Genomic DNA, 25,418 nt, shown 5'->3' with positions numbered 1-25,418 from the left:
GTTGTTCACTGCTGTCATTAATGACAGAGGAAAAGAAGTGACAAAGTTTTGTGTATGATCCTATTTCAAATTGCACAGTAGAACAGCTGACAGTACTGAACATGGCAAACTAATAACAGTGGAGGTGGAATAATCCTAATGATCTGTAACAGAACAATTAATCACTACCACTTTGGAAATAGCTTTTGAAATCACTGGATGGTACTCAGCAGTTTTCAAAAAGGCAAATGAGATGCAAGAAATTATTAGGACTGAGAACAAAACAGAAAACATCGTTAGGCCCTTGTATATACTTTACCCACCCACTGAATAATGCTAGCAATTCCAGTAATTCAATCTCAAAAAAGAACAAGGAACGATGTATAAAAATTATACTGAACAACAACAAGGATCAGCACTTGGGAAGGCATTCATCTTACAGGAGATTAACTAAAACTGGAAAATAAAATGAATGGTGGGAGAGCTTTAGTCATGAATATGATGGAGAGAGGGGAAGATGGAATAGTTTCCTGGTCATGGGATAGGAAATTGGAAGCATTTCATGAGTTCTCAGTAAGAAAAGCAAAGATCAGCAAAATTAACTATTTTTCCACATCACTCCATAAATTTATTAAGCAACAATTGCCAGAGAATAACATGAAATCAAAAGCTTGAGTTTAAGAAATTAGACAACTCAACGGACAAATGTCCATTTTTGACTCTGGAATGTGATTATTAGGACGTAACATTCACCTCAGAAAATCCTTAACCTAATCCAGTAAGTGCCAGGAGCCAGGAGAGAAACCAGAGGATCAAATGGTATTTATTGTGCTCTTTTGCCAAACTTCTGCACTTGGTCACTTCTCTAGGCAAAATACTGGATTAAACTGATTGCTTGATCAGATCCAACACATCTGCTTTGGTGTCCTTAAGCTACGCTTTAAATCTTGTGTTGTGTATTTCCTTGTTCTGGCTGCCTTGACGTAAAATTATGTCTGTGAAAACAGAAACTACAGTGAGATTCCAATGAAGATCAAATTAGAATAGTCTGTTGTAAAGCAGAATCTCATGACATTTGAGGACCACTCCTAGAAACACAGAAAGGGGAATCTGAATCATCAATCCAGTGACGATTTAAGCCAGTGATATGAAATGTACATGAGCTGTGTGCTCGCAAAGGACTATTTCACACCACTTTTGATGTTGTTTGTTTGCCTGTTTGTTTTTAAATATAATTCTGTAAGAACAGAGCAACAGAAATTCTCCATCTCCACCATTTTCATGTTTCCTGCTCAATTATCAGTTGTTGCTTTTTCTTTAAAGAGCACCTTTGCTGATGCTAAATACAGCCCATCTGCTTGTGATCACATCTTCAGCAGCTCCCACTTGCTGAATATATAGATTATTGTGCAGAAGGCATCATTTATTTTAATAAGCAACAATTCTGTTACATGTAAATTGTGATTTTTCTAATGAAAATATTTTAATAAAAATATCAACACTGCAAAATATCTCTTGGAAAAGGAAGGGGTGTGGCCTCCAGCTCTGCATCCCTGGAGTGATAAAAATGGATCTGCTTGGCATCACTTCCACTGTGCAAATCAATTTATCTTGCTGCAGTTTCTGCCAAATGAACCCTAACAGATCTTGCCATAGCAGTTTAAAATGCCTTCAGCAATTTATCTTTGCACCAGGGATGAGAGAGCATAGCAAAGGATCAGAGCTAGCTGGCATAGCGCACAGCCTGAGTATCTCGATCTCCTCTTTATAGGCTGATGCATGAAATGTGAATTGTAGGAATGGGAGGCAGTCTCTGACATCTACTCTGCTCTGGGGCAGCTGTGCTTGATGAAGAGGTAGGAGAAGCAGCTGGGATGGCTGTGCCTTAAGTAAATGAGAGTTTTCTGAAGAAATGTGGTGTGAACCTGGCCTCTGCGTAGTAGGATGATGGTGGTCTCACTGCTGTAGAGGAGTTCATGTTGTTTCCAGTTTTAATGTCTGTGCACTTGGGAGAAGACACAGCTATTTCTAGGAGCTAAGGAACTGGAAAAAGCAGTAGCAAATACAAAGATACAAGACAGAAAAAATCAAACTGCATTTTCTCTACAAGGTGGAGTGCAATGATGTGGTACTGAAACGAACGATCAGAACACAGCATGACTTTATCACAGCTGAATGATGTTATCCTAGCTCATTAGTTTTCTCTGGAAAGAGAACTGTTTTTCTGTGTTAGAAGAGTTTGGCAACACCTTGCTATCAATACAGCTTGGGGGACAAAAGGACAGAGCACAGCCTTTCTGAAAAGGACTTGGGGGTACTGGTGGATGGGAAGATGGAAATGAAGCTGGAAATGAGCCAGCAATGTGTCCTTGCAGCCAAGAAAGCAAACCACATCCTGGGTTGCATCAAAAGAAGCACGGCCAGCAGGGCAAGGGAGGTGATCCTGCCCCTCTACTCTGCAGTGGGGAGGCCTCACCTGAAGTACTGCATCCAGATGTGGAGTCCTCAGTACAGGAGAGACCTGGCCCTGTTGGAGCACGTCCAGAGAAGAGCCACATACATGATCCAAGGGATGGAACACCTCACTTGTGAAGACAGGCTGAGGGAGCTAGGGCTGTTCAGCCTGGAGGAGAGAAGCCTCTAAGCAGCACAAAGAGTTGGCTTTTCCATATCTAATAAGGGTCTATAAGAAAGGGGACAGACTTCAGCAGGATCCATTGTGACAGGACAAGGGAAATGGTTTCAAACTAAAGCAGAGCAGATTTAGATTGGATATAAATTAGTTTTTTACAGTGAGGGTGATGAAGCACTGAAACAGGTTGCCTAGTGTTGTGGTGGATGCCCTGTCCGTGGAGATACTCAAGGTCAGTCTGGATGGGACTCAGCATCCTGATCGAGCTGTAGGTGTCCCTGTGCATTGTATGGGGATTGGACTAGATGGCCTTTAAAGGTCCCTTCCAACTCAAGCAATTCTATTCTACGATCTTTGTGGGCCCATCTCGGGGTATTCTATCATTCTGTGATTTGAAGGTGATTCACGTCCGGCTGTAACCAACGAAGCACGGAGGCAAGCAGCCTTAACGACCCCCTTCTCAACACAGGGCCACCGAGTGCGGGCTGGAAGCGACGGGGGGGGAGAGGAGAGGGGATGGCCGGCCCTGCCTCCCACTGCTCCTCCTCTTCCCCGCTGCCGACCGGGCGGAGCTCGCCTGCGTAACCACCTCCTTCGCCCCGCCGTCGGTGTCGGGCGGGACTTGTGCCTGTGTCTTCCAGCAGCAGAGAGCAGCGGTGGGAGCGGGTGAGTGGCGGAGCCTGGCGGCGGTAGCGGGGTGGGTGTCGCATCGTCACCCCGTGCTGGTTCCTGGGCGCCTGGGTGCTCTGTCGCCGGGAGGTCGGCACGTGAAGCCGGGCTGCTCCCAGCGGCTGATGCGGGGCTGTGCGGGCAGCGGGCGGGATCGGCCGCCGGGTCGCCATCTTCTTTAAACCTTGGTACCTAAATTGACAGCGTATACGCGGTACCGGGCAAGAGAATTAGAAGCTGATGTGAATTCGGAGAGCTAAAAGTTACAGGGCAAAAAAAAAAAAAAAAAGGTGAAAGTGCATTGTTACAAAGCCGGCAGTGCCGTCACAGCGCTAGATGGTAAAATTGGCAGTGATTATTAATGGGCACGTCAGCGTTTTGGTATGTGGGCCCTGTTTTCTTTGGTGACTTAACGGCAGCATCTTTAGTGCTTTGGTTTGTCTGTGGGATTCACCTCCTGCCTGCTTTAAGGCGGTGAAAAAGTAGCTCTTATATGAGGAAGAGTTTGTGATGCGTCCGGATCTGTAACTCCGTGTACTCACCAGATCCGCACAGCAGCGCTGTTTCCTGGAACAATAGAGCCGGTCCCCGTGCCCAGCTGCTGTCTGACAAGGGTTATGGATTGTCTAAGACCTTTTTAGACCTCACTCGGCTCCAGCTGCTGTCTCTGCAGCCCTTACTCAAGTGGAAGCTGCATTTGGTGCTTTGCTTTCTCTGTGTCCTTGTTTGGACGCCTGTGTTTGCTGGGAGAGTTGTACACTGTTGTGCTGGTGCTTCTTCTATAGCGTTGATCCCTGGGTGCTGTCTAAGTGCCTGCAGTTGTTAGCCTGGGATGTTCTGTATGCAAGTAGTATGTTGTGTTGAGAGGCACTGAGGTGTTAGCATCTTTTGTTTCCCCCACAGTTGTTGGGGGTGTAGAGGCCCTATATCTTTTCACGGCCAATATCTCAGATTATCCTCTAATGATGCGCCTTCAGGCTGCTGGGTTTTACAAAATGTTGTGATGTTCCTGGTGAATTGAAAATGCTCTGGGATGAATATGTGCAAAGGGTGAATGGATCTCGTAATAACTCTTAAAAAATATGTTTTGTGTTCTAGACCACAATGAACGTGGAACATGAAATAAGCCTCTTAGTTGAGGAGATTCGGCGGCTGGGGACCAAAAGTAAGCACTGTAATGTCTCTGATCATGTAGATATAGTCATGCTGTTCCACCACCCTATGAACCTGGCAAACTTAACTAAAGGGCTCAGATACTGTATCACATGCATGTTTAATATGGGATTGCATGCTATTCCCTCTCACCCATCCTTTAAAGTGATCCTTTCGTAAAGTTAAACGTGTATTTGCAGCGGAGAGGAAGCAGGCCTGAAGTCCTGCCCCCACTAAGATCAACAGCCAAATTACCTTTTAAGTCCCAAGATACTCGCTGCAACTGTCAAATAAACAGCACCATTTCATATCCTTCCATGGTAACTTCTGAATTCCACGGGTCATATTCTTCAGTTCATCACTGTTGGAAGGAGTTCATCCCTGTGCCTAAAACTCTAATCAGGAGGTATAGTCCCAGCCTTTGCTTGGCTTTGCTTAGAATGCAGATTTCTCTTTTAAGATGGCTCTTCACTGTTAAAACTCCTCTTTCTTTACGAATATGCTTGTTTAAATTGTTTTAAACATTCTAAAATGTTTTGGTTCATTAAAACAGTTTTATTCTTTATTCTTTGAGGAAGTAAAATAGCCTGCATTAGCTGCAGGTTTCAAAAAGGTGTCAGTAAAAAAGAAACGTGGCAGATATGTGGTCACTGATGTGAGCCTAAGAAAAAGGAAGTCTTAGCAAGCAGAACCTTTGTCTACTATTTTATCACTGGCTTTCATAGTGTGGTTCCCTTTATAAAGTCAAATCTTGTGGAAGTGAAATCAGGCACCAGGTTGCTGGCAGCTGGGAAACACCATGGGAATTACCTTCAATACTGTGCCTATAATTTCTGTGTCCTCGGGAATCTCCGAACTGAAGGAATGTCTGCAAATGCTCTCATGTTTTGTCATTGATTTAGATGCTGATGGACAAGTGAGCGTGAAATTTGGTGTGCTCTTCGCTGATGAAAAGTGTGCCAACCTCTTTGAAGCCCTGGTGGGAACTCTTAAGGCTGCAAAACGACGAAAGATTGTCACTTATCAAGGAGAGCTGCTTTTACAAGGTGTTCATGACAATGTTGATATCGTGCTACTGCAAGACTGATGCAATGTGCATTTCAGCAGTGCTAATTGCACTGTTGGAGACTGTGACTTCCAACATCCTCAGAATCAGACTGATCATTCTTATGTGTTTTGATGCATTTTCTATATCTTTATAATTGAAAGGAAATTTTCCTATTTTGGAAAAACATTCCCTTTTCTATTTCTTCCTAAAACAGTACTGTACATGATCAAGGTAAAAGATGCCAGTTCTTTTTATTTAAGTCTCAGGTAATACTCTTAAATGGTGGTTATTTTCAACATATGAAGAATGGAACTGGTACTTTAATGTTTACAAATCAAAATGTGCCATGCAAGTGAAAAATAAAGAAACAGGAACGCTCTTCATTTTATATAATTCTTATTGTAGTTGTTTCTCTCTCTTCTTATTTGCAAGCGGAAATGAAAGCAAACAATTTCTATAAGCAGCATGGTTAAGTGACAGAAAGCGTGGCAGTAAGATAGATAGAAATGATTTTACTGCATGATGCAGTCAATGAATGCCCATTCTTTGCAGTGGGGAACAGCAATGAAAGCATTCTAAGAGCTGGATGTGTAAGCAGGTTGCTTCAGAGCAGCTTTGTAAGAATAAATCAAGCGCCATTCTCAGAACAAAGCGAAAACCAATAGTAATTTGTTTCTTTGTGGAGATCACAGTTTTACTTACTGCGCTGTTAGATCTCAGCAACTTACTGTTACCACCTACCCTTCCTGTCCATGTGATGCTTCTCCTCTCAGTGCAAGGCAGAGTGGCTGAAAATTCAGTGCTGCAGCAATTCCTTGTTACTTTTAGCTTCATCAGAGCAGCTATAGTGAATAATGCAGTTTTAAGGCAGCTGTAGAGCTGCTTCTGCTTGATGAGGGAAAGAGTAAATAAACACATACTAAGCATGATCTAGTTCTCCAGCTAGAGCTTCTAAACTCATAGCTTTTTAATTATAGCTTTTGTAACCATCTTTATTTCATGGAGTTGTAAGAGACAAAGTTTTCGCTTGCTCACTTGTCAGAGCTTGTTCAGTGACCGAATTGTGCACAGAAACCCATGTGTGATAGTGCACCTTATTCATCTCGGGCAGTGCAATACAGGGTTTTTTTTCTGTGTATTCCAGACTTGTGAAGGAGGTAGGTGAGGAGTACCTTAAATTCTTTCATGCGGTGTTAGCCAGGAGTAGAACAGAGGCTCCAGGCTGTGATTATTTCGTTCTCAGAAATCTTTAGTTATCTAAATCAGTCCATGAGAGGGGGGAAGAAAGCCATTTTGACTGTTTTCTAGCTTGCTTCAAGTTCTTACTAGCACTCAAAAATACTCCAACTATAGAGAAGGAGTTGTTGCATGGGCCAAGCTAGCAGCATGCTGCTCTATGCTACCCATCCTTTGCTGAAGGATGTGTGAATTTCTTTAGTTGCTTTTTATATGTACAAAATGCTAGGAAAAACTTCATCGTGCTTAGGGATTGCATACGTGGTTATAGATTCTCCGTGATGATGTGTAAGCCCAGCTGCTGTCCCTTTCATTTCTGTTTGTTTGTGCAATGGGAGAACAGCTGAAATCCTGTTTGCAAACAGCTCTGCTGCTGCCTTTTCCTGTGCTGGCCCCAGCATCTGCAGTGTGTGGGGAAACTGGAGCTGGCTGTGGTCAGAAGCAGCGCAGGCTGCCATTGTGGTTTGCTGGCCACTGCAGTTCTGTTTGCAGGGCTGTGTGTATAAGTGCATGTGCTGCTGTGCCCCACCAATGGGAAGAAGAGGGATGGGGGCCAGGCCCTCTGCATCTGGGAAGGATGTCAGGCTTACCCGATAACCGCAGTTGTTTTTTCATCTGCTTCTGTTTTCCCAGAAGCCTGAGTCATTCTCTGGCTTCATGGGGTGGATGGGATATGCTGACAAACTGAGTGCTTTGTGGAGTTTTGGGATGTGAGTTTTGACACAGAGCATTCTGCCTTAAGACATAGTTCTGTTCACAACACCTCTTTAAGCACTGAACGGGCCTTAGTCTTGAAAGTTGAGATACTACTGGATTGAGGGTTTGGGGCTGGGATGGAGCTGAGATAGGATTATAAGGAGATTTTATGTCTCATTTTGAAGCTTTTTTTTGTGTCATTATTCTCTTAGCAATACTGATAAATGTTTTGAGTGCACCTGAGAACACTGGGTAGCAAGAGTCATTTGGTAGCGGAACAAACCTGGGGCAAGTTAAGGCAACTGTGACTGTGTGCTGCCCAGGGGAGCCGAGATTCATGGTAACTCTGTTTCTGAAAGCAAAAGAAGAGCAATGTGAAGAAGTTCCCAAGAGATTGCCCTCACTGCAGCGTGCAGCCTGTTTAGATGACTTCAGAGGGCTTCTTGAGGCTCTGTGTAAGGCCTCGTGGCTTCATTTTTAATATTTAATGCTAAGATCGTTTCATGTGTGTGGGACTACGCTTCCGTGAGGGAAGTAATTACTGCAGCCAATGGCCTGGACACAAGTTGTGGTTCCTGGAGCACTTGACACGATAATAGAAAAGCTAAGTATGGGAAAGCTATTACCTATTTTTGTGAGCAATAGAAGGACCAGCATTCCCTAGTGACAGGTGTAAGGGAAATTTGTAGGTCTTCCAGTAGCTCTAGAGGTCATATGCATTAATGTTAGGAAATTAGTTTAAAAGTGGTTTAACTAATTCAGTCTCCTGTCCTGGGAACATGTTTAGATGTGCTCCTGGCAAATATAGCTGATAGAATTTAAGATTTTGCTACTGTGTTTCCTGAGCAGGGGCAGTGGGAATCATTGTGGAGTGGAGTGTGTACGTGGATCTCAGCTGTTTCCATGCAAAATTCAGTGTCTGGATATAAATGTGCCTTCCAAAGGAATTTTGGATAAGTTGTGAAGTCATTGAGGCGTGGGTTTGTGTAACCTCTGGCACAGCTTCAACTGTCACAACTATTTCTCATGTAAACATAGGTATTGGGTTTTTTTGCTGGGAATTTGAGCAAATGAAGGGTTGAAATGTACGCAATATTCTCTCTCCCATCCCTATTTCATGTTGGAGTGAATGGTGAAACTGCATGTTGTTTTTGCTTATTTCTCATCTCCACTCTGAAGCTTTTCTGGAGGTGTTCTTTCCGCTTCAAGGGATTTCTCTCAGTGACAGCAATGCTGCTTTTGCCATTCAGATCTGTGCAAAGCTGCTTGTTTTTGCTTAGTTTCTGTCGCAAACAACACTTGAATGAAAGAGGAGTAGGAGGAGCAGGAAGTTCTTGTTTGCAAAGAAAATGATTATGTCACCACTGTTACTTACCAGCTTTATTTACACATTTACTATGTTGGATGTTGAGAAGAAGGCTAAAGATCTTTACTCCCCCAGCAGCACCAAGTAGCTGTTAAGCAAGCTTACACAGTTGCAGAGCCTTTGTTAAGCCAATGCAGCGTGAACTGGTGAATGCCACAGGCCAGGCTGTACCACTCAGTATCAGAAGATCAACTTAGTAATGATGTCTTTGTATCAGCTCTGTCTGGTATGAAAGAACAGTCCTACGATTTTGATGTATGCAGCACAGCGTAAGTCATGATCAGTGTTGCCTGAAAATCCCATCTGATGTATATGATGAATATGATGTGTAACAGGCATTGTGGTTTCAAGGACTCAAACAAACAAGCAAAACCTTCAACATGCTTTTCTTTTGGAAGCTAGCAAAGTCAATAAGGTTGCAAAAGTGTGTGCGTGTTCTTCTCAAGCAAATATGGCATCTGTGTGCTCTGTAATGAAGAACTTTTTTTTCTGTTTGAGTGTAAGAAAGCAATTCATCCCAGTGTCAGCTACAAGGGGTAGACCTAAATAAGAACAAAAAAATTTGATGGAAGTAAGCACCTAGACTGAAAAAAAAGAGTTCTGGTATCTGTCAACTATTTGGATCAGCATGTTATCTGCCCGTGATAAAAATCAGTTTGATAACTCAGTGATGTATTTGAGGCTGAATATCTCTCATCACTAAAGTCAGTATGGCATAGTTTGTTTTGCAGCCCAAAAGACAATGATATATGCCAAAATACTCTCTCTGTTCTTGCTTTCCTACAGACCAGTCATTTTATTTTCTTTTTAACATTGGGAACCATCTTCTAAGCTGATGATGAAGACCCAAGTTCATCCCTATGGTGCATTTATTGTGTGCTGCAAAAAACCAAACAACTGCAAAGGCAAAGGAATAGCTTAGTACCCTCAAATACATGGAAAATGGCTTGAATTCAAAACAGTTGATGCTGGAGATGATGCTAAAGCACAAAGATATGTCTTTGCTCAAAGATACAATACCTGTGGCAACCTAGATTCTCCATGGTTTGGTTTTCAAGGCCACTTATCTTTTTGCATTTTGGTCTGAAATAGCATTCTCAAATAAAATCAGCAGCAGGCCAAAGAGTAGCTCCAGTACAATGATTTCAAAGAATTTGTATAGTCAGTACTTTCAAGTATTGCTTTATGTTAAAAGGAGTTGTATGGGTTAGGTAAGGGAAAGGGTTTAACAGCGTCTCTATAAAGCCAATACATTTAAGCTCTAGTTACATAAACTACTCAATATGAAGTTGTTCTAATAAAGTTTTCCAGAGGGTGGCAGTTCAGTGTAGTTCTGCCTCTGAGTACAGCTTGAGCCCCAGATACAGAATAAATGAATATTTCAGTGGCTGAAGGTATGTTCCTAGCAAATGTTGTGAATAAAGCACCAGGAAGTGTGTTATCTTGTGAGGTACTGCAGATGTCATTGCAGCTGATGCATATCTCTGCCAAAGCATCTGAAGAACTTCAGGACACCAAGCACCAGGCTGGTATCCATTGAGGGAGCAGTGCACCCCAGATTCTTGTCCCATAAGATCCAACATTCTTTCAGATAAATGCTTAGAGTCGGACCCAAGAGTTTATGCAAACACCACAGCATAATGTTCATGATCACACCCTTTTTCAAAGCTCATTCTTATACAAACGCTGTGTGCTGAATGACACTGAAAGCATTCTCCCTCCAGAGAGAATTATACTATATACCATGTATCTGTATATGGGTATTATGCAAATATATGGGTACAACATGTATTCAAAAACTGAAGGGAAGTGCTCAGTAAGTGACAGTTATGTTTGAACAGAAATATAGGGAGCTGTATTTACTGATCTAAGTCTATCAAATGGTACAGAAGATTACTTTGTAAGAATTTAAATTACCTGGATGAGGGACTCAAATGTATGCTAAGTAAGTTTGTAGATGACACTAAACTGAGGTGTTGACTGTCTCAAAGGTGGAGAGGCCTTGAAGAGTGATCTTCACAAATGGAAGGGCTGGACAATCACCAGACACATGAAGTTTAGTTTAACAAAAGCAAGTGCCAGATTTTCCTCTTGAGACAAGGCAGCGCGGGTTATATGTGCAGGCTATGGCCCAAGAGTCTGGAGAGCCATAGCCTGCGCATATGTCTGCTTTCAGTTTTCTGAGAAACAATTAAAGAAGGTAGATAGTTGCGACTGAAGACATGCCACACCATTCCACAAGAGTTCAGCACTGTGTTGTGGTAGAATAGAAGTCAAACATGGAAATAATTGCATTCTGGGCACCTTCAATGATGTTCAAATACTTAAACTTAAGTATGTTATTCATATAACACCTACAGGGTACACTGGCAGCTCCAAGACCACAGGTATCTAAGTTCTGATGGGAAAACCTTGCTGGGAGTTTGAAATTGTGTGGGTCTCCATGCAGCCAGGGGCACTGTCACCTTGTTTGTGCAGGGTATCAAAGTGCCTGTCTGAGGCCCGTTTCCTGAAGGGATCAGCAAACACTCATGCCTGAATTCTCCAGGATCCATTCTGGGAAGCACAGACTCTCAGCCTTGTACAGAAATGTCTGTTATTTTCTTTATAAGAGTCCATGAAGAGACATTTCATTATCTGGACAAATCCTTTCAATATGGAGTCAGCACGAGTGCCTGTAGCGGGTAGCTATGGACTCTCAGTATTTACCTCCTGTGTGGCTCACGGTGTGCTGGAAAACATCTCAGCAGATGGAGAGAGAGCACTTCAAAAAAATGTGTGCCAAAAATGTGTGCCTCAGGCTCCTAAGGGAGTTGGTCAGGGCTCCTCTATTAATGGTATCAAAGGGGAGCAACTTGCTCAAGCTAACACTGCAGGGTGGAATTCCTCAACCTCTGTCTTACTTTACCTTGCTGAAAACAATGCACACTTTGCTTATTTACATTGATATTGTGTTACACTTAAACAAACGGAGCCAGCTGGCTAGATGGCAGGAATTGTCATGGTGCAGCTTCTCAGAATTGTTTTCTATAAACACATTTGGCAGCCTGCAGCCCACATCAGCTTAAGTCCCTGTCACATACCTTGCATAGTGAGGAAAAGAACTCCTAATCATCCTTGGGACCCCATGCGCAGATGCATGTCCTAATAAAGGTCTTGCCAGTTCTGCTGAACACATTTAGTCTCATGGAGAGGCTAGAAAACAAAAGGTTAAAAAGTGATAATGCTACAGTCTCAGTACCATCACTATGTTTAGGCCTATACCCAGCGTGTTTCTGTTACATTTTTAATACAGCCAAAGACAGCAGGCTCTGCATTTGGGTTTAGGAGTCACGTACTTCCACAAGGCTGCACACCACTGGGATGTGCTGGTGCAGGGAAGCTGGGGTAAGACGCAATGCACCCTATGGTTCTGCAGAAATGAAACCGAAACCAGCCAGTTTCAGCAGAAGCAAAAGGAAATAAGTGGTATCAATGGTGCAAAGCAAGCAATACTGTGAGTTCTTCCTTCACTGTAACACAGACTGCTATGATTTATAAAAGCACCTTTTTAAAGCTGCAATGTCAGTCAGCCTCATTTTAAAAGGAAAAACCAAACCTATCTAGAAAAACCCTGATCTGAGCTGTACTTTGCAAGATGGATGCGTTGCTGTCAAGTCTTGTGACACTCTCCTTTAAATTTAAGAAACAAAACTAATCATCTCTTCCCATCTATATCATTATTAGTTATAGATGATGGCAACAATCTTGGCCAGTTTGTGATGTCTTGAGGGTAAAATGCAGACAGCTGGTGTTTCATCTATTTATAGCTTTTTTAAAATGGCAGTGCCATCCCTCCACTCCTACTCTACCTCTCCCACACGCACACAGTGTTTTATGACTCAGGCTGTGAAAATACGGAGAGGCTGATGTAAAGATGAGGTTTTAGAAAGTTCTTCTGTAAAGAATGCCTGAGGCTCTTTTTCTTGGCCATCCTCTTTTTCCGGCTGCAAATGGGTTATGTCTTCAAGCCACAGCCTACAATACAAGGGCAAGACTTTTAAAATCTAAAACCTGAGGGTGTTCTGTGGTTGAGGTGAAGCTGTAAGAAAAGCACATTTCACATCAGATTACTAGGAATGTTTCTGGATTTCATAGTTTTGCCAGTGTTTAGCAGGCAGTGGGGATGTTGACATGTGATATGCATATGGCCCTGAAAAAAGGGTCAATCAGAGCAAAAATCACAGGTATCATCACTGTGCTCACTGTATGTGTGTGCTCCCATCCCCAACACAGGTAGCGTGTGAGCTGTTCAAGTCCATTCACAAATACAGCAAAAAGTTATTTTAAAAATCCCATATTAGACATCATTTTGCACCAGTATAGTGGTGAGGTGAGAGACAGCGCTGGAGAGAAACAGATAGGGACAGTGTCAGCTTATTTATAGATCTCAGTAAGAAAGGCCTGACAACAAATGGCTTAATAAAACAGACATTCTAATGAGACAGAATAATAAGAAGAAAATAAATAGCGAGTAATTTGGATGCTAGGCACTCTGTGTTCATGAAGTACTGGATGGGCCCCAGATGGGATTTCCCACAATGTGCTGCACAGATCCCATCTATGGAGAGGTTCCTGCCTTTCAGTCCTTTGAGATACTATGGACTGTTCCTAAAGAGATGTTTGCCTGAGAACTTATTGCCACACTCCCAGATAAAGGGAAGGCCATGGTGGCATAATCACTGGTAGGGAATGGGAGACATCTGTGGGCTCCTGTGCTACTTAGCGGTGGCTGGGTTCATCCCATGGCCCGGGGCTGTGGGCAGCACAGTGCAGCTCTGGAAGCCATGCACTGCTGTGTGAGCAGCACTGCCCCCAGCCTGGAGCTGTAGAGTGATCCCCTGGTCAGGGTCACAGCAGAGATGCTTTTCTTCTAACAAACTGCTAAACAACAGCTACTTGAGTCACCTCTGATATGAAGTCTTTTATCTTACCAGTGGTGATGGGAAGGAGAGCTGGGGAAGTACCTGTCTTGTTGTTTTCAAGCAAAGTCACTGGTCTTTTGGAAAACTTGGGTATTTCAGATGTTACAGTGAAGCTTAGAAAATGTCCCAGGGGGAATTTTGACAACTGCAAGTTTTCTATTATGGAAGAACTGTATCATATCACATAAAGTTGAGGTATTAATAGTTACATAAACCCACTGGGTGCTTTGTCCTGTTTTTGTACTTTTCTATTCTTACGAAGACTCATTCTTGCCTGTTCTTCCACAGCTGCTACATGCTGTCACATCAGCCTCTATTTCACTAACCCTCGTGCTTTTTCTCTGCCCTGTCTAACCTTTAAACTCACTGCCAGTGAAGCAAAGTGAGGGAGCTGTGGTTATCATTAGTAAAGAAGTCTGTACTAGTGGCAGGGATACAAGTTAACTTTGCTATCTAATGCTCACTCACTTTATTCCGAAAGTCATGCTCTCTCATGTTTTTTGCTCTTAGCAGAAGTTTCGTTTCCTACATGATGGAGCAAATGAAGCAAGGAGCGTAATTGCTTCCCAGTCTCACTTCTTGTCACAGCTCTCACCATATGACTAGCTCCCCTTAAAAAAAAAAAATCAAGCAAAAAAAGACCACATTAAATTAAAGGATATCTCCCATTGCACCTATACAAGAACTGAATTAAGGCTGTATGGAAGGTGTCATTTAAAATTCTAGCATGTTTAACCTCAACTTAGAGCACACTATGTAAGTGGTGTATGCAAGAGCATATATAAATATCAGTAAGGATCGTTACATATTGGTAAGCATATATACACACACACATATATATATGAATATACATACATAAGCATGCACACATGGGGATGTTGAATGCACGTGCGCTTTCTGAGGACATAAAATATGTGATGGGCTTTTCTCTCTCAATTTCTCTGTTACGCATTTTGAATTTGTCAGCCATTTTCACCCAAATCTGATAGAGCAGCAGTGGCCCTCAAGACTTTCCTGCAGATTATGCAAAAATTGCAGTTTAGGTGAAGGAGACAGACTCTTTATCAGCATCTGTGCTCAGAAGCCTTCAGCATGGCTGGAGCTCCTTCTTTTCCTTTCTGTCCGTAGGCTGATGTCAACACTTTCTCCTCATGGAGCCCTCCACAAAGGATGCAGCCAAGCAGGGGCTTGCCCTGGATCTGTGTGTGAGTTGTTCACAGCAGCAGGCTCCATGCTCCAGCTTTTGCACATGGATGGGCACAGCCCTTTGGTAGGGCTCACACTTAGTTATTTTGGCAGGTCTTGGGGGTGTAAATGCCAATGACAGAAGGACTGCGACAACCTAGAAGACGGTTTGCCATCCCAGCTTGAATGGAGCTCCATGGAAGGCAGGCAGAGTGTTTGTCACCACTCCACTCTAACTTGCAGGGGCTTGCTACATGGCATTGACAGTAACACAGCTTCTCCAGAAAGGTCAGATATCTTTTGCAGTAGCAAGTACTGATCAAGCTGAATATGCAGCTCCTCATAACCTGCACATACAAGTCCAGTTTGCTCTCTCACATCATCCTAACTGCTGAAATAAATCATGGCAAAAGGCATGGAAACTTGCTCAGAAGAAGAATGATTTTGATACACTTAGAAATTTGTAAACTTCCTCTTTTTTTCTATGAATAAGTGAAAGCTTTTAAGGATGTATGGAATTTTTAAGAGTGTTGTTACTAATTGCATCATACAGAGCATCAACAATTAACAACTATTTGCTCTTGAATTCTGTTTAGAGCTTTCCTTTCCTAAAACGTCCTATCAGCATGGTATAGATCTCAGCTAGGGCAGGTTTAACATAAATAATACATGAAGAATTTGCAAGCTGTTCTTTCTCTGTATTCGAGACTGACTGTGAGCAAGGTTAGAGGAAAAGAAGTAAGGATGATGATTCTTACCTGCTCTCCAGCTGATAATGCTAGTAGGGGTGAAGCTGCTGTGCTAATGTGTATATTTTTTTTCACTTCCATTTTATGTAACTTCACAATTTTATAGGCAGCCTTCATTTTACCATCTTTTCTGCTTATTATAGCCTGGTGATGTCATGGAAGTGAGAGAAGTGTCACTCCATCTTCTTTCTCCTTACAGAACAAAGCACACACAATAGCTTTGCACCTCATGTAGATGGCAAAATGATGTACAATTATTAGTGGATCAAAAGAGGTGTTTTATGCTCAGTTTGCACAACAGCAAGTGATTATGCCAAGTGCAAACTGCTATACAATTGGGCCTGGTGCTTCTAAATACTTGTGGAGCTAGAAAAGGTAACTTTTGCTGAAAATTTTCCAACAGAAGGCATTAGATCTTACAGCGAGTGCTTTGATGTTTGTTGCACATCTCAATCAGAGCTGTAGGACTGGGCTCAGCATATGCAAAGCAGTTTGACTCTTTCAAGATCACACCTTTCTTCCATTTCCAAAGCTTGATGGTTTCGAATCATCACATTCCACTGCAGCTGAGGTGATTTATATGTTTCAGCAGTACTGCAGACTGCAGGCTTCCAACTTGCAGCTCTCCCCACAAGGTATTAATGCTCCCCAACGGTTTCAAATCACTTTGCACTCTGTAAAAAGGGCTGTGTGATTAACGCTCTTAAAAACTCCTACGTTTGGCAAAGATTTACATTTAGATCTTAGGCATGCAGGAAGCCAAGCTGATACAAACTACTGGATGTATTATTTTGTGCATTTGGATGTGAAAGGTATTTCCCAAGCTTTTTCCTGTCATTCAGCCAAATGTGTCACAGTCCATAAAGTCGTGCTCTGCCTCCTTACTTCAGCAAGTTTTAGTAATAAAGCCAAGAAAAACTGGTGGGAATCTTTTGACATAAATTGCAGACAGTGCCTCTGCTATATTCTGCTCAGTTTCTCATTCCCCCTTCTTCTCTCCTTGTTGTCCCCATGGTCACCTGCTAAGCATGGGGCATTGCTTTTACAGACAAGGGGGTGGGTCAGACACAGTACAAACAAGATCTAAAACTGCATTCAAGGATTAAAATAAATCCCAAGGATTTCTCCCTCCTCCTCTCTTTCTATGATCTGGTGAAATGAAGGACTATAAAGCAGGAGCATGTGGGGTTGAATCAGTGGGTGTTGGCTGGAAGCAGATGGACCTTGGAGATTTGTTGCCAATGGATACAAAGGTATTTGCACAGGTGGGCTAGGAAGCGTCCACTGTGGAAACTCTCCTGTTTCAGTGTTTTATTATTGCTCTGTTGAAATGTGAGGCAGGATGACTTTTTACCTTCCAGAAAGAAACAGGTAGAGATGATTTCCTTCCCCAACCAGCTGCATGCACAAAAAATGTCCTCCGTGTCCTTGTGCACACAAAAGCAAGGTCTGTCTGGGGATGGAATCCTCAAGCCAGGCTCAGTTCCGTCTCTTCCAGTTTTCCCTTTGCTGTACCACAGGTCTTTTTCCTGTGCATCTGCAGACTTTTGCCACTGATCTAGTAATATCCACCGAGACCTCCTCATTGTTATTAGCCCTCCCAAATGTGACAGCATCTGTGTCTGCTTTACTCCATCAAACCAGGGCTACATTCTGCTGTTGGCACATTGTAGCCACACTGCTACAGTCAGTCACTGCAAGGTTGTCGTAGAAAGGCAACGTCAGCTACATACAATGCAAAGAGAGAAGGGTTTGAGGGGTTGTTTGTTTGTTCATTTCTTTCTTTTTTGTTTTTTACAGAAGGATTCCTTTCTGTTTGTGTGCCTGGGGGATTTCAGCCTGGGATGTCCAAACCCACAACAGTAAACAAGCTGAACTAGATAGTTTTATTATAGCATGGAGAATTAATGATATGTTAGAACAAATAAACTGTCACCTTCCCCAGATAACCGTGTTTGGCCAAGCACTTGTTTTCTCTGGTAAATTTGATGCTTTTTGTTTATTTATTTATGATATTTTCTTTCTTTATTCCTTTGCAGCAGGGAAGCACTTTAAGCTGCATGATATCTACTGACTTATTTCAAGACAGGTGGTCTCATGGACCTACCTGCAGCATGGTCTATGGGATGAACTGAGTTATAACTAGGGGACAAGGATTTTGCATTGGTCTGCATTTGAAAAGGTCAGGGTTATCTATGGGACCTGTGAAGCATCTTCTGTGATGCCTCTGAGTTGAAAGACAGACCAGGCTATTTGTTTTATTTTCTAATGGGAAGCATTATTCTGCACCCACATTTGTAAGCCCACATGCAAATTAAATAGGAATGAATTGTTTGCTACTTTCACAGCTCACCAGCTGGTAATTTTGAAGTCTCTAGAGCTACTGCAAGGAGATGTAGGGCTAAGGAAGGACCTGAGTCATCAAAGGTAGACTACCATGGAGGGAATCTGTGCCCTACTGTTCTATCCACAACATCTCATGAAACAATGTGATATTGCTCCTTAAGCTCCCCATTCCACTCAGCAAATGAAGAACAGTTTACAAGAAGCTAGCAGCCAGGAAGTGTAATATGCTTCTGGCAGAGAGAGTGTTTGGGGTTGTTAGTTGACAGCCAGCTGAACGTGAGCCAGCATTGTGCTCAGGTAGCCAAAGAAGCCCAACAGTGTCCTGGCTTGTATCAGAAATAGTGTTGCCACATCTCAAGCACTGTGTTCAGTTTTGGGCTCCTCACTATAAGAAAGACACCGAGGCACTGGAGTGTGTCTAGAGAAGGGCAATGAAGCAGCGAAGGGTCTGGAGCAAAAGTCTTACAGAGAGCAGCAGAGGGAACTGGGATTGTTCAGTGTGGAGAAGAAGAGGCTCAGGGGAGATGTTATCACTCTCTCCAACTGCCTAAAAGGAGGTTGGCCTCTTCTCCAAGGACACAGTGACAGGAGAAGAGGTAATGGCCTCAAATTGCACCAGCAGAGGTTCAGGTTGTATATTAGGAAAACTTCTTAGAAAGAGCAGTGAAGTACTAGAACATGCTGCCCAGAGATGTTTGAGTCACCATCCCTGGAGCTGTTCATGAAACATGGGGATGTGGCATTAAGGGACATGGTTAGCAATCATGGTGGCGATGGGCTGACAGTTGGACTCGATAGTCTTAGAGGTCTTTTCCAACCTTAATAATTCAATGATTGTGTGATTCTGCAGAGTCCTGCTGCCCAGGACATTCTGTGGAACATCGGGACAAGTTGGCTGACACCTTCCTCTGCTGCAGAGGAGCCAGCTGGATCCTGACTTCATGTGAAATCAATTCTGTTGTCTGAGAGAAGCTGGGTGAATGCCAGCAAACTTGAGAGTCTGGATACCTGTTTCTCAGTCCTGGCACCAGCCCCAGCTCTTTCAGTGATAGCTTGATGGCTTGTTTTTCCTTCAGGTAAGATGAGGGTAATAGCATTTACTTACTTGGCAAAGTGAGATGACGATTAATTGGTCTTTTTACTATCCAGTGTGCAGAATGTGATTAGTCATAATGAATGCATGCATCCTGCGGGTGGGACGTCTTTGGGCTGTTGCTGGTGGTGTGACTGGGAACCCAACAGCATCTGGCATCCATCCTGCCTGCGCTGAGGCACTGCAGGCAGAGCTGTCTGCCTTTCCCATTCTCAAACCCACACAAGAGTCTGTGTTTGCTTTTTGTCTAAAGGCTCAGTGCAGGTGGAGTACACTGTGCTCACCAGCCCTGTGTACAGCAATGGAGATACAGTGGGTGTGAGCTGACAGCTTCTGGTGCCAAATTGTGTTACAGGTTGCCCAGGAATATCATGCTTGCCCTCCAGCTAGGGCAACATCTCCCATGAAGACACATTCTGTGCGTGTAGAATGAAACAATACCAAAAGACTGTGATGACAACAATATAAATCAGCACAGCAGTTAATGAGAAATCACTACAGGCTGTTGATGCCTACACTCCCATTAACTGCACTCCATTCTGTGACTTCATTTTTTTTCTGATTCACTGCATAGGATTTACAGGCCTGGACATTAAATCTATTTGGCTTTTGTAACAGAACACCGAACAACACTGCAATCTAAAACTAAACTCAATACCTGACAGAAATACTCTTGCTCATTAGAGGTGAGGGAACTTGGGAAGAAAAGCTCAGGTTTTCTAAGAAACTTCAGCCATCCACAGTACTTCTGAAGACTGAATGTAACTCTCACTCCCTCTGACCTTTTGATAATGTGGCTGGGATTATCCTCAATAAAGCCCTGAGGGTTGGCATCGCTGAAGCTATGCCAGTGTCACTTGGGAAATCAAGGAGTGATGGCAAATTAGAGAATGAAAAAGATCTCTCCATTTTCTCCTAGCTCCCCCTTACTGACTGGTACCAATGTTTACTGATGCTGGTAATTATGGCAGTGGCTCCTATGCAAAGCTGGGTTGCTTCTGGTACCTACAAGAAGCTTTTACTCAGTGGTAGCCCTCCCATACTGTCTGACTTGCTGCCCAGGAAATATCAATTACTTCTGAGTTTGTTCTGAGCTAGGCCAAAATTGAAAATAAAAAATAAGAAGGCAAATTGTCCACAGACTGGAAATATGGCCTTTTCAGACATCTTTGTCCTAATTGAACATTCCTGAGTTAATGTATGTGCTTGTATATAATTTCAGGATAACATTCTGAGGCTCTTAGAAACCTCTGTGTAAATCTAGACACTGTTGGGTCTAGATGTGAACCAACAGTTTAATTGGCCAGGTACTCAGTTCTGAGTCCCTAACACAAGGTTTATTGAAACTGAAGCTATTTCTGAGTGACCTCTTGAAGCCAGTAGTTTCCTGTACTGGGGAGTTTTACCACTGTATTTAAGAGTATACCATTTGTGTTTATTTTGTTTAGACTGTAGAAGAATGTAACATGCTACCCAAATGACAGCCGAGTCAACACAAAGAATGACCAGCTACTGGCAGATAAAACTGGAAAAATACAGAATAATAAGCTAGCTTTGGCATCTACTGATCAACTTAGATTAGCAGGGAGAGGCAGAGAAAGATGAAAGTACCAGCAAATGCCTTTTCTCAGGTGGGAGAAGCAAGCAGAAATCTGACAAGCAGAAGTATGTCCCTCAGTGGGGAATTCTGACTGATAGAAGAGATTGTCAAGAAAAGGAAGAGGGGAAGGGAAATCTCCACTGGTATGAGTTAATGTAATTGCCACAGCTGTAAGGCTTTATCTCCATTTGATATTCATGCAAGAGGTTTGAAAATAAAGCTATTTAAAAATTTCAATTAACAGCAATTAGTTGGAAGACATCTGTAAATGACACCATTGAGGCTAAATCTATGTCTAAGAAAAGATTTTCCCAGTTTAATCTCTCATTTTTTTTTCTCATTGTTTTCCTGCAGATGCAAATTATACATCCCCCTTTGCTACAAAATGTCTTATTCAAAGCAAATTCCTAAAATCTCACGCATAATGTTTTGGTGAGCAGCAGAACTTGAAACCAGAACCAGAAATTCACTGAAAAGACAGGCTTGTTGGTTTTTTAAATGGGAAGATGGATTAGATACTCCTGAAGGCAAGCTGCTCAATCTGGATCTTCAGTATGGACATCAAAGACCTCATGGCACTTACTATACCAGTTTTCTCTCCTGTGCCACCAGTTCGCTATGATTGCCTTAAAGATAGCAACCTCCCATCTTTTTGGTTGAGTCCGTGTAACCAAAAGCCTGGATGAGCACTCCAAGGTGCCAGCACCTTATTGCTGCCTGCTGCAGACCAGGTTTTATGTTCACAAGCAGCTCCAAGGTAATGGGGTATACCATGACCTTTTTTTTGGCATCCACTTGCTTATACCAGGTACTGGACTTGTGACTGCTGTCATTTGGGACTTAAGTCACAACTTGAGCCACATGCTGGAGTGCAGAACACAATGGGTACCAGTGGTAGATTAATGATCCTCTTCTGCTAATTACTGCATCCTAGCAAACCTCGTCTCCTATGTGTCTAGGGAAAATGGAACCCTTAAGCTCACAGACCTACAAGCAATTCTGTGAGAGATCTGAAATCTAGAATGTGCATTCCTCTAAAATATACTTACACCTCACTGTATTTGTGCACATCTCCAGAGCAAGCAGACTGGATGAGGTCTTAGGATAAAATTGAACACACAGCAGCAGCCATAGCAGGATTCTCATCAGCAGGACGTGATCTCAGTGCATGCTGAGGGGAACAGCTGGTGCAGAGAAATGAATGGCCAGGCATTGTCCTTGCACCTGACTGGCAGCAGTCCTCACTGCTGGAGGTGGTAAGCAGAGCGACCACAGAGGCGACTGGTGTATGTTTGTGGAGAGGCATAAATTAAATGATAATTGTGGAATACATGTATGATGCATAAGAACGACACATAAAAGAGATGTGAAGAGCATGGTCTTTTGATCCCTTCATCAATGAGATCTTTTTAGCTCTCTTGTGCAGACAGTCATACATGCTTATAGGGGGTTGCTTTTATACAGGTGGAAAGGAGGGCAGACAGATCAGGGGATGAAAATATGTCTCCCCTCATGCTAGGCTCAACTATAATCCTCATTGTTCTTTGTGGATGCAGTGGTGATTTCAATCATTGCTTTTGATAGAAACCTAACTTGTGTATAGGGCCCATCTGCTGGCAGGAGCGAGGCTGTGGGGGAACAGCAAGTGCTGCCCTGTTGCTTGAAAATATACCTCCAAGCAGGGAACATGCCGCAGCTGGCAGTGGTTGCCATATGGGCCCTTCCCTCCTGTCGAGGAGCAGGTAAGCCTGCTGATGTGGTGGTGCTCAGGCAAATCCTGTGCCCAGCATGCAGCTGCAGTATCCCAGTTGCATTACTGGGAAATGCAGCAGACATTCTCAGTGCAGCTTGAAACTCATGCTTCCCCTTTGCTGGAGCCTGGGCCTTCACTCTTAATCATCAGGACTCGAGCTCATTTGAGCACAAAGTATTACACACAACACCACTTAATTTCATGGAAGGCTCCACAGCGCTCTGCAGTTTCCCTGCCACAGATGTCTAAAACCATCTTCTCATTCAGTTGAGTAGCAGCAATTAGCAACAGCAGAACCCATCTCCTGAGATCTCATTATAAATCCCCAAACCCGGCTGTTTACACATAGTTAGCTATATCAGGAGGCTGACCCTACGTGTCCCTCTCCTCAGAGCTACAGCCAGCCTGCAGGGCTGCATGCTCTGAAACCCAAAATGCACACACTGTGAGGGTGACCTGAACACTTCTTCACTTCTTCTTCCACAGCTGTCGGTGTGGCATCATTCTACAGATGCCAAGAAGGCACTGCTCGGGGCCTTTGTGAAAAATAGAATCTATTATTCAAGGAATAAGTAATAGCTTAAGGATTACATATTGTGTTTCCTTCTTTTTTATTGCTTGGCCAGTAAATGACCAGAAGAAATACTAAAAACTACATTGCAGTAAACACTTGTGGAGAAGTGGAAAATTTTCCAGGTTGTGGATAATTTTATGCTTTGCAGTTTCCTACAATAAGGATATTTTTCACAGACACATGATATTCCCTTGGAAAATCTGTGCGCCGCCTGTCATCTCAACAGTAACTCTGTAAAATTGATCTAATTTCCTGTAACTTTATCACTTTCCCTCTTCTGAAAAGTAACAGCGAAGGTAACAGATGCCACCAATTTTCCCTCAATAGTTGCAAAATGTTATAACGTGCAGCTCTAGAGTTGGAGTTCCCAGGACTTAAAAAACACTTGGAGCTTCTCAAGAGACTGCATTCAGTCTGCTGCCACAAATCATTTCTGAGCCGATGCATTCACATTTTCTGATTAAACCATTTTTCCCTGGCAAATTTCACCAACCAACTGCAACTAGAACAGTCTGCTTGCCATTATTCCACATGAAGTGGAAAGATGCTTTGAGAAACCCAGCTTTCGTTGTCTTTAAAATTGGAAGGACTCGTACAAAACTACTTAGAATTGAGGAGTGGGTCCAGGAATCAGCATCACTTCCTTTCTCACACCTATGTTGCTTTCTGTGTCTCAGCCAAAGCCATGAATGACTGGGGGCTGTGCAGATGTTCCTGGGCAGTCAGCAGGAGCTTCAATAACCAGGAATGGAAGATGATGGCAAACATTGCAGTACTGCTGAGGGTACTGCAGAGAATCACAGAATCACAGAATTATCAAGGTTGGAAAAGACCTAGAAGATCATCTAGTCCAACCATTACCAATACTTCCCAGCTAAATCATATTCCTCAACACAACATCCAAACATTTATTGAATACTTCCATGGTCAGTGACTCCACCACCTCCCTGGGCAGTGCATTCCAATGCCTGACTACCCTTTCCAAGAAGTAATACTTCCTAATGTCAAGAGGTCCTAAGACCTAAGAGGTCAAGGAATTAATCTATTTTCTGTGAGAATGTTTTCAAAAGACAACTAATTGGAGCCCAGAGGTGACTTTTCAGCTAGTTCGAGTAACTGGGTGAGCAGCATCCTGTTATCTGGGTAGGGAGAATGATAACTAGCAAAAAAGCAAAGGGGTCAAATTAGTCTATGTTACCTTCCACAAAGGACATTTTCTTTCTAGGTGATATGATGAGTCAAAACTGGACTTGAACGAGCTTTCTAAAGTTGTGCAGGACAACTGCAGATGTCTGAGTTTGATTTTTTGCTGTTTCAAACTTAGAATTCCCTCTTTGGCACCTTATGTTTCCATTCAAGCATCTAAATAAAATCTTTATAATCCTGTATATTTTTATTGAATATTTCAGATGGGATGATCGTAAAACGATTCACAACCTCTTTCCACTGGCTCTTAATCTTTTTGACAGCCATGGAGTGGCTTCCTCTCCATATCAGCTATTTAAGTAAAATGGTGCTGTTTTATGTACTCCCATTCCTTGCCAGTCGAGTCTCTTCTCAGTCTCTGTATCCATTGAGAAAGTCTTGTTTCCCCCTATACCATCACACTGATTAGGCACGGTCATTTATTTCTGTTATTGATGCATGCAGCTCATTTTTAACCTCAAAAGAGATTACACTGTGTGTGAAATAATGACCAATAACCATAAACCCAAAATACGTATCTTATGGGAACTTTTATTCTCCATAGATACTGGAAGAAATTGGGTCTATTCTGATTAAAGAACTCCTGAGTATTATAAATGGAAAAAGACCCAAGAGTGAACAGATATAGTTAAGTTTATCAAATTTAATGCAAATCTATTAACTGTGTACCTGTGTGTTTTTTTTAATAGCATTTTTGAGAGTGAAATAGTCACTCCTACTCTGTGCAGAACATTATCATTGCAGTGAACAGGAACACCTGCAGCTGGATCAGGTTGCTCAGAGACTCCATCTAGCCAGACCCTGAGTATCTCCAGGGTTGAAACATCTAGTACCTCTCTGGCAACCCATTCCAGTGCTTCATTAACCTTACAGCAAAAACCTTTTTCCTTATATCCAGTCATTTGTTACTCCCCCAGCAGCTCAGAGACAACATTAGTTACTTCCTTGCTCAAACTGGAACACTTAGTCTGAAACTCCACACTCTCAGTAGATACAGGAACCAGGCCCCTGTTTTGTGTCCACGGGGTTTTTATGGCTTTACAGCTTTATAGGAACCTGAAAACTTGGAAAGATTTCCTCAACCTCCGTCTCAGCAGGCAAGCCCATTTATGAGGCTGCGAGCACAGCAGTGGGATGGATCCATTTCTTTGTCTTGGAAACCTGAAGAGC

General features: G+C 42.8%; 1 protein-coding gene across 2 annotated transcripts; it reads left to right on the top strand.

Annotated features, from left to right (window-relative positions):
- Positions 1 to 3,228: 3,228 nt before the first annotated feature.
- On the top strand, positions 3,229 to 5,873 carry ABRACL (ABRA C-terminal like). Of its 2 annotated transcripts, none has more exons than XM_015858424.3 (3): positions 3,229 to 3,277; positions 4,379 to 4,445; positions 5,335 to 5,873. In XM_015858424.3, the coding sequence occupies exons 2-3, from the start codon at positions 4,385 to 4,387 to the stop codon at positions 5,517 to 5,519; spliced, it is 246 nt and encodes an 81-aa protein (XP_015713910.1). In that variant the 5' UTR covers positions 3,229 to 3,277; positions 4,379 to 4,384; the 3' UTR covers positions 5,520 to 5,873. The 2 variants fall into 2 exon arrangements, with proteins under 2 accessions (XP_015713910.1, XP_015713912.1); XM_015858426.2 differs by having other exon boundaries at positions 3,229 to 3,308.
- The last annotated feature ends 19,545 nt before the right edge of the window (positions 5,874 to 25,418 follow it).

This window comes from Coturnix japonica, chromosome 3 (genome assembly GCF_054131305.1).
Source record: "Coturnix japonica strain WE chromosome 3, WE-NBRP24, whole genome shotgun sequence".
Taxonomy (NCBI): Eukaryota; Metazoa; Chordata; class Aves; order Galliformes; family Phasianidae; genus Coturnix; species Coturnix japonica.
Note: the sequence above shows the minus strand (reverse complement) of the source record. Positions and strands in the feature narration are given on the sequence as shown.

Bases quoted from the DNA above. Each gene is read 5' to 3' on its own strand.
- ABRACL (XM_015858424.3), top strand. From the start codon at position 4,385: ATGAACGTGGAACATGAAATAAGCCTCTTAGTTGAGGAGATTCGGCGG. The intron at 4,446-5,334 runs GTAAGCACTGTA...TCATTGATTTAG, and splicing joins TCGGCGGCTGGGGACCAAAA to ATGCTGATGGACAAGTGAGC.